This window comes from Neodiprion lecontei, chromosome 5, assembly GCF_021901455.1.
Source record: "Neodiprion lecontei isolate iyNeoLeco1 chromosome 5, iyNeoLeco1.1, whole genome shotgun sequence".
NCBI classification, from domain to species: domain Eukaryota; kingdom Metazoa; phylum Arthropoda; class Insecta; order Hymenoptera; family Diprionidae; genus Neodiprion; species Neodiprion lecontei.
Window position 1 is genome coordinate 20,157,601 of NC_060264.1, and position 9,618 is coordinate 20,167,218.

General features: G+C 36.3%; 1 protein-coding gene across 1 annotated transcript; it reads right to left on the reverse strand.

The window, feature by feature from the left end:
• Positions 1-935: 935 nt before the first annotated feature.
• LOC124294421 (dynein regulatory complex subunit 2-like) lies at positions 936-6,434 on the reverse strand. The gene is made up of 6 exons (XM_046739394.1): positions 6,411-6,434; positions 5,423-5,745; positions 4,113-4,525; positions 2,588-2,821; positions 2,216-2,445; positions 936-1,181 (listed from the first exon to the last, which is right to left on the reverse strand). Exons 1-6 carry the CDS (start codon positions 6,432-6,434, stop codon positions 936-938), a joined length of 1,470 nt encoding a protein of 489 aa, XP_046595350.1.
• Between the last annotated feature and the right edge of the window lie 3,184 nt (positions 6,435-9,618).

Sequence of the window (9,618 nt, forward strand, 5' to 3'; positions counted from 1 at the left end):
TTTACTCTGTTTTGCCACACCGACACAGTAACTATGTATGTAATATTACTCTTCCGGTGCAGCGGAACAGAGCGGAACAGTCCAAGCTGAAAACGCTATTAATCAATATCGATACAATGTTATAAAATGAATATTCAACGATGCCAACATCATGAAAAAAGCGTTTCCGCGAAATTGTAGATAACAGACTTTTGAATAACATGACTATTGCAATGTAAAATCGAACGAATCTACTAGATTTTTAACGATTCTGAAGCGATTTGCAACGAAGCAAAGATATCTAAGCTTTCGTTTACAGTTTTAACATTTTCTATTATTGAATAAATTTCCGCAGCTTAAAAATACAATAACTCGCCAAATCCTGAACGTCCAAGGATCTTGTAATAAAATTATCAAAAGTTTCGATTCTTAGCCAAACCAACCTTCTCTTCCTCTCCGAAATTTCAGTTTCGATCATTTTTTATACCAGTAAACATATTGAAACAGCGTTATTCAAAATTTCGCAATATTTAAATTTGATTCAATTTATCATTTGACTATTCAAACTAGCCTGCGAAGGCCGCACCTCTCGGTACAAAAATAATACATGCACTTTGGATGTAAGATGAGATGAGTACATTCGCGTTGCGTATCTATTATGTACCGCAAGTATGCATGCACGTATTATATGCATACACTCAACGTAATGAATTCTAACCGATTCAGGGGCACAACGCGTATTTGGCTCAAGCGGCTCAAGCACGAGATCCGATGAGAATGGTCGGATGCGTCAGTAAGCCGGTCGGTAAGATCGAGCGCCAACATCTCGATCGGGTAGAATTTTGCACACTATCAATACGTGCCTTACCGACGCAGCAAACGGTTCTCATCTGATTTCGTGTTTGAAGCAAATACGCGTGCCCCTGAATCTACAGAATCCAATACGTCAAATGTACTCATTTGAATTTGCACAGGCTGGCCTCAATGACCACAGGCTTTCCTGTGGTAATCTCAAGCTCCGCGATTCTTCCCGACTCCTCGTTTCCCACCGATCTCTCGGCTATGCAATGTTTCAAGCATTGTTTGAGACATCTTCCCTCGTCTCGCAGCTTATCACGCTCTAAACGTAACTGCTTGCTGACTATTTTCGCGTGTCCAACTCTGCGCCAAAACAACTCGAGGTTCCGGTACTGTTCCATTACCTGTAATTGGGATTATTTTGAATTTTAACGTCTCGTATTCTCTATTTTTTATCTCAGGAAAAAAACGATTGTCAGAAATTTTTGCATCCGTTCGAGTACCCTCGTTCAATTTTCTAAAAGCAATAAATAGGAAACGAAAATTATTTTTCTTTATTGCTAAAAATTATTTTTCTTTGTGTTTAGTTGATGTATTTGGATTTCTCCTCCGAAACAAATGTTAATCAAGGAAGGTTAAACGAGATGTTGTTTCAAATTTAATAAACATTTCTTCATTTATATAGCAAACCGAAAATTTTCAGGATTCAACGGAATTTTGGAGAGAATATCGTTTCTACAAGTGCCGATGCCTACAAGTTCGTTTCTACAAGTTGCGATCCTACAAGTTCATTTCTCATAAATTTGATTGTTAATTTCGTACATTTTGATTTAATTCAATTTAATTGAAATTATTTGACCACCACGTGTAGAGACGAACTTGTAGGATCGCAACTCGTAGAAACGAGTCTTTCGGTTCTAAGATTGTCACTTATAGAAGCGAACTTGTAGGCATCGGCACTTGTAGAGATGAAGTTGCAGAAACGGCCCTCTTCCGAATTTTACTGAACTGACGTAAACTTTTCCCTGAGTCGGCTATTTTAATGGCTTGATTTCAAAAAATGTTATATGTTACAAATGTTTGTCTGTAATTGAAACTTCTATTATTTCTGAGATCTATATTCACTGTCCTCAGTGCAATACGTTCACAGTAATTAACTAATGATAATTCAATACGCTACATGAACTCACGTGAACAATTTTGAGGATTGAGAATTTGATCATTCATGAAATTCACATTAATTTCATACATTTATTTTGGCAGGCTGTGTAAATTTCTTTACCTTGATAGAAAATCGAGAAGAATTGAAAGAAAAGATTTTTATAATTTTCATTTCGATTCAAAGAGCAGCAATTAATATGAAAAAATTTTCGATTTATACGGCGACTGATTCGAAAAAAGCTGATTGTGAGTGACTAAAAACGTACGAAATTCGTACCGCGTGGCTTCTCTCCCATCCAAAATCGGCTATAAAATCTTCCGGATAGTCGTCAAGCGCAATGGAAGGTTTGAAAGGCAAGACTATTTCTTCCGGTGTTTCGTATTTGCGACAAATTTGCACTAGACTCAACAAATTTTCACCCTTCGTCAAAATACGCTTCAGATGCGTAGATGTCGCGTTGAATTCGGCGGTGATGATTTTCAGAGCTTCTCGGTCAGCCGTTTGCTCTGCGAAAAGTGAAGCAAAAATGGTGCAATAAAAATCATAGTGCAGAAAAAGTTTCTTTTTTTTTCTTAAATGCCTGCATTTGTTGAAAATGCGAGTTTTTGGAAAACCTTTGATAGTCTATGATTTCGAAAATCATTTTACCGGACATGAAGCGTGTTTTCACGGTCCAGTAAGCTTCGTTGAAAAAATCTCTCTCCGCTATTATTTCGGAGATCGATTTTCCGGCGGTCACTTTGTACGCGTGTATCTTATCCTTCATTTTGCGAATTGATTCGAAAAGACTTGCCGTGTGCGATATTTGTCTCGCTATTATCGATCTTGCTTTGTCGTCCTTTTCCTTGATCACGTTGTAATCCCTACGCATATTCTCGGTGTCTGGAAAAATAAATTATGCAATCAGATTTTCATTTTTAATTCTATGTGTGTTCAATTTCTGGCTTGTTTTGTTAATTATGTTCTCCGTTAAAATTAGAGAAGCTTCGTCTTGCACTTTCTTTTCCCACCCTAATTAGATCAAGGATTGATTTAGTCATGATTTTTACCCTGAAGTTGTGAAATTTTTCAGCGATTTAAAAAATAATGAGCATTGTGTCATTTTTATTCTTAACCAAAGAATTTGTTAAGTGGATTCCAATATTTAAGAAGTATATTTGTTCTTCCGAAGACAATAAAAAAGTTCCTGAAAATATTAGAACAGAATTAGAATATGCACCGACCTGATGGAACAATTAGAAAAATTCTTATTTCTATGAAAAGTTGGTGAATTCTGATATTTCGTAGCGAAATTCTTTGAAAATGTTCACTACCCAAGTTGTGATGCCTTCGAATCGTTGGCTATATATGAAAAGAATACAATTAATTGTGATGAATTTTTATGGTAAGAATCGTGAAAAAATTTAAGCTTCTAATAATCTCGAAAATGGTCTAAAATTTTTCGTGTTCAAGTGAAATTTGGTTCCTAGTTATGAGTTTGGTACACATACGATTGGAAGACTGAAAATGTCGGTGAATTTCAGAAATTTATATCTCAACAACCAATTATTTAATTCGATCTGGGTTTCTTTTATTCAAAAGTATGTAGATCGAGCTTCGTCCACCTATTTTTTTCATTGGAATTAGTTAATAATAAGTATTTTCATTGGCGAGTCAATCATTTCAGTTTCAGTTAGTGACGTGTTTTGCGTTTTCTACGGTATTTGCAAAACAACTCGGTCGATTTCTTTCAAATTCGGAGACAACATTCTTGGACAGTTTATCCTTTTCGCCACCGTCTTGAATTTTGTTTTTCTTCTGATTAAACAAAATGGCGATCGATAGAACTAGAAATTCGATTTTGCGTTAAGACTTTACAACAAGAGGATAAACTATCCAAGAAAAGTATCTCAAAATTTGACAAAAATCGATAGGGACGTTTTTGAAAAAGTTATTGTGAATAAGAGTAAAAAAATACGCGAATGAACATCAAGGTTACCCCTACCTTACATTTGAAGGAAAAAAATCGCAATAAAATTGAACAACCGGTTGTCGGAATATAAATCCCCAAAATTCTAAACCTTTTCCAACCATCTGCTCAAATACAATCGAACAATTGATCAAATTTCGGATATCGATTCCGCGCCGGAATACCGATTTTATAAATTCTTAATAATCCTGGAATATTCCTCACCGGCCTGATACTTGACCAAATTAGCGACGTACTGCTCCCAAAGAGCGTGATAACTTTTTTCCAAAATGAATTTCGCGACTCGTCTCGTGTTCCGATTATCGTCTTCGGCCTCGCCGACCTTGCTGATGGTCGCGCCCATGACGGACTTCATGAGGATCTCTAGGCGCTGTTCCATCGCGTAGATCACGGCCTGAATGTAAACCTCGTCGTCGTTTTGCTTGAGGGCGACGGCCTCGGTTTCCTCGAACGCCACGTCGATCATCTTCTGCAGTTCGGCCTGATAGTTTTTATCTTCACTGCTCAGCCGCTCCTTGTACGTTTTCATGAGACAACCGATTGTCTCGAGATGCGCCCGCTCGTTCATCTGGTACTGCTCCTCAGCCTTTTCCAACTCGTCGAGAAGCAGGGAAATGCTGGACCCAATTTCAACATTAAATATTTCAAATTCGCGTCGGAATATCAAGAGGATCGAGAATTATACGAAGAGTTGGGACCACTTGCTTCGATACTTTCACGGGAATTATTTTCTAAATGGAAAAGTGCGATTTGAATTTTCTCAAGTTTTTACTTAGGTTTATCGAAAACCCAAATTTTCAGCATGCCGGATGAATCAGGATTCAATAATTTCATGCAGAAGAAATTTCTGTCAGATTGTTGCGTGCTGGTGAAAGCAAATTTCTGTAGAAACGATGTCACATTCATCTAAAATTCATCCAAAAATTGAATCAGAATAACTTTGCTCAGAAAAAATGACAGGCAAAGGTTGTCAAATTACGTTTCTGCATGAAAAAATTTCTATGCCTACAAAACAGAGGAAAAACAATTATTGCTGGTTTTTTCGATTAAACAAAAATTTATCGATTTAAGTACGGCAGATTGACATTCATGAAGATCACATATTAAAAAAAAAGTGCAATACGACTTGCAGATTATTTAACACTTTTTTGATTTAACAGAACACTTCGGTGAGTTTTTCGTCAAATATGACAGAAGAGAAAGAAACAAAATTCAGTCAGTTCAGGTAAGAGACTAGATTTAAATAACTCCAGTAAAAAATTCTAGCAACAATTTTTCGTTCGTTGTAAGTATCGCGTAAGAAATTTTAGAAAAATATTCGCAACTTCCAAATCACTTGACTTACAAAGTTCAAATTTGGATTGAATTCTAATTTCAGAATTCTAGGCAAATAATCAAAATTCCAGAAACATGCATTCCAAGGTGCGAAAGCTTTAAGATTTATCGAAGTCTCCAATCGACGCACGTAAAAATTGCACGTTTTTCTTTTTATGTAAAAATCCGATTGCATGTACCTGTAATTTTTCACGTCGATTGCGCGGTCGAATGTGTGCCAAGCGACTTCGAGGTCTTCTTTGATCTGGGGCATTTTAATGCTCATCACCATGTCGCGCCAGGGTTTCGAAAACCGTTTCGCGTTCAAATTTCCACGTTCAATTTCCTGCCTGAGACGTTCCGTTTTTAATAAATTTTCCCTCTCTTCAGCAGCTCGAAGCTTAGCTGCTTTTTTTTCCGCTTTGCTGCCTTTGCTCTTCTTCTTTGTCGTCCTCTGCCCTCCACCTCCCGTCACTTCCTCTTTATCATTTGTCGCCGCACTTTGCTGCTTTTGCTGTTTACCCTTGTCAAAGTATGAATTGTTTTCCTCAAACTAAGTAACTTGGCTTAGCCTGCCCGGTTTTGAGTCGGGTACGAAATACGCGGATCTAACAAGTATAATCTTCTACTATTATTATCTTTTACTTTTGCAGTTCTTTCTTTGGTTTGCATCTTTTTATACGTGTATTCAGAGAATTGGGTCTTTGCTTGCAGAAAAAAAAACCGTGCGATTTTTATACGCGTTTAAAACAGAGAAACGTAGTGAAAAATGTAGTTTTTAAATATCAATCTGTTGCATTCGATTTTTAATCAAATCGAAAAAACGAAAAATATAACCCAATTATTTTCAGTTTTCCTGCTTCAGGCGCACTTAGAAATTCTTCTCAAGATAAAATGCAATAATCGGCATGCGACTGGAGTGTTTTCGATCAAATCTGACAGAAGAAACAAGCACAGAGATTTTTGCGAAAAAAAACAAAGAAAGAAACAATTTTCTCAACGGAATCGTACAACTGTATTTGAATTAAACTAATTGAGATTACTTCCTGATATCAGACAATTTTTCCAATGAATTTATGCAAAATTCGACCCCAAAACGCCGTGGAGTTTTTATTATAAAAGATTTCTTCAAGTTTGCGAAAGTGTTTATATCAAAACCTTACAAATTCAAACAAATTACGCACTTACTTTTGGTTTACTTTTTGGTGGCATGGTCGATACAAATTATTGTTTTTTGAGAATATCTTGTTGGTTAGATCGTAGCAATGACACGAAAGAAAAAAAAAAAAAATAATAGATTAGGAAGAATTATATCACGAGAAGTTATCAGTTGTAGTTTCGATTTCATCTCTCTTCTTTTCTTGATCAAATTCTTTTCTTCTTAAAAAGTTTTAGATTTGAAACTGCGTCGAGAATTCTTTTTTTTCAACCTGTTATTCTATTTTTGTGTATTCGGTGCTTGCAATTATGCAGATTAGTGTTTACTTTCACAATTATGCTCAGGCCTTCGCATGCATATCGTATTTACTATAATGACGTACTTATAAAATTTCGCATGATTTTTTCAATAACGCGAAATGGCATTGAGATTCCGCAACCAAACAACGTCGATGCGCTGCGGGATAAAATTACATCCTCGACGATGGTATCTATATTTAGATATATTTTATGTATTAGTATGTGTGAAATTACCTTCTGGGTATTAATTTTCATCCGTGCAGAAATATTAACGGTTCAACAGTTAGTTGTAGCTTTCGATTCGCAACATTTTTCTTTCTTTATCGATCCTTCAATGATACAGGCCTAGAATTTTTACTAAAAGAATATATAATCATGAGATAAAACTTCATGTGTATCATTAATTCCTAACTGATCAAATGTAGCTTCAAAACTTTTTTCTTCTTACAGTGAAAGCGTAAATTTATCAACTTTTTTGGTATATTACTGGACACATATTACGATGGTATTGAATCGATTAGGAAAATTTGATTTTATTTTCCATCTCGACTGTAAGTTTGATTTCTACTGTTATAAAATCCGTCGGAAGAGTGTATATTCGTGTAAACGAAAAAATACTTGTGTTAATCGCAACACTTTTGTTTTATCACAAAATAAATCTGTAAGTAATTGAAGAAAATGAATGAAAATTTTGTCAGAGATTCTTTATCGTTCAACCGTTATTTTGGTAGATAAATTCCGTTAATCCGTTGAATTATCGGCATACGCAAAAACAGTCTCAAGGCTCGTGTGTATGATGATTTGTATTTTTTCGGATATCGAAGTTTTTGACCGTTACGGCCTTTCGTGTAATGGATTTGCTTTTCCGTAGCCGAAGTGCATACTTAAGTGATGTACGTGATGTACATGTATACAACAACGAGATTCGTTATTCTTTATTTTCACCGCGTATTGAAGCTAGAAATTTTATTTCTAATGATGAAAAAAAAGAAGGCAAAAAAAAAAAAATTTGCGTCATAGAAATCGGTGAAAACGTTTGAAACGATCCAGTATCAGCGACGGTCTTTGCTTTCTCAAATCCGTCTTAAAATAAGTCTCTTGTATGTCCGTAATACTGTTTGTTTGAATAATATTCTACATTCGCAATCTTAACTCGTTCCACAACCCAACTAAAAAATTTCTTCACGTAGCCCGTAGGCATTAATGGCCATTTCAATCTTTTGGGGACTTTTTCTTGGTGCAGGACGTTACGAAGCAGGAAATTCTTCGATTAGGTTGTGGGGCGCACGAGGAATGTACAAATGTGGATTATTCAACAAATCCAAACACATACAACGCTTGAAGACGGATTTGAGAAAGCAAAGACCGGTTGCTGATGGCATTTCGCCGTTTCAGTCGTTTTCACTGATCAATTCCAAGTCAGAAACTTTTTTCGAAGGTTCATTTGCAGAATTTGAAGTTTCAGTTTCAAAAGAACAGAGCGGGGAAAAAAAAACAACCAAAAACAACAAGCAAGTCAACGAAAGGATGATAAGTATCTGTTACTTTCAACATTTGCAGAACAGCAATTCAAAAATAAATCCAACCTTGTCGCGCAGCGATACGAGACAAGAGCATCGATGTTTGTCATAAAAATCCAGTTTTAGCTTCATTTAAAAAAATTGGCAAGTCAATGCGAAATCAGTAAGCAAATACAATAATATTCTACGTACAACTTGAAAGTCGATAAACGATGGTAAAAAATAATTTTCAGCTGCTCGAACAATCAGAATTACGGCCAAATGTGTATTGGAAAAGTAATTGTGTCAAATACATTTGACGGGTATACGTAAGAAAAAAAACTACTCCAACAATCTCGACTTCGCTTCATACTACAGATTGCGTATGTGAAGATTTAGTTATGTACTAGATATTACATAGCTTGTATATATTAGTTAATCTCAATTGAGAATTATTATGCCTGTCATGCTCTCACTGTCGTAATTCTTTATTCCAATATGTTGACCGTGGTAATTACCAACCACGTATATGCACACACATACTTATATATAACAGATACGTACGAAATTCGATAGTTCGACAGTTTCAAGATCATCGCACAATAAGCATGTAGAGTTGGAGAAATTCCCTGAAGGAATTTTAACCCACAATGTCATCATGACCGTTACAACATCAAAGCACGCGCACGTAAAGCGGAGAAAAACCGCCTCTTACTCGACTATTTTATTTTGTTTACATTTTTCCACACTATAATATGGAATTTAAATTACATAATTGAAAAGTAGGCGTATAGTATAGTGGTGTCGCCTTTATTACAGTACCAAGAAGCACGTGTGAATTGGTAAAAAAATTACTGTTTGTAAGATGATTAATTTTTCTTTGACCTTAAATGTTAATCTAACATGTTGTCAACGGTATTTCTTATTGAAGGAAAAATTTTTCTGTTTCTGAAAAACGTCAGTTTAAGAAATCTCATCGGCAGTCGAACGGCTAGTTCTCTTTTATGTACCTAGAATGATAGCAGACGACGAGACGAATCCAACGCGCCCTCGCACGTCAATTTTGAAGATCCAGTTTAGGAGATATCGCGTTCTGATTTTCAGTTCGCGTGCGAGTCGCTCCGCGAGTGGATCGCCTCGCGCTAACGGCGATTTTGAAAGCGCGATATCTCTGGAACGCGTCATCCAAAATCGCCGATCAAAGGCTGGTTGGATTTGTCTTGACGTTTTCTACGAGGTGGCGACAAGCGTAAAAACGCGTCTAGTCGTGGAACAAAACGGCGGTCGTTGCAGACTCCTTGAAACTCCGACTTCGTGTTATATCTTTCGAAATTACGTTAGTTCTCGAAACTTTTACACGACTCGGACACCGTTGTAATAGAACACCATGTATGGCAGTGTCAGTGTCTCCTAATTGTTACTTGTGGTTACCTGCTCGT

Coding starts and splice junctions, on each gene's coding strand:
- LOC124294421 (XM_046739394.1), bottom strand. CDS start 6,434: ATGCCACCAAAAAGTAAACCAAAA. Junction 5,746..6,410: donor CACCAAAAAGTAAACCAAAA/GTAAGTGCGTAA, acceptor TACTTTGACAAG/GGTAAACAGCAAAAGCAGCA. Junction 2,822..4,112: donor TTTGGTCAAGTATCAGGCCG/GTGAGGAATATT, acceptor TTATTTTTCCAG/ACACCGAGAATATGCGTAGG.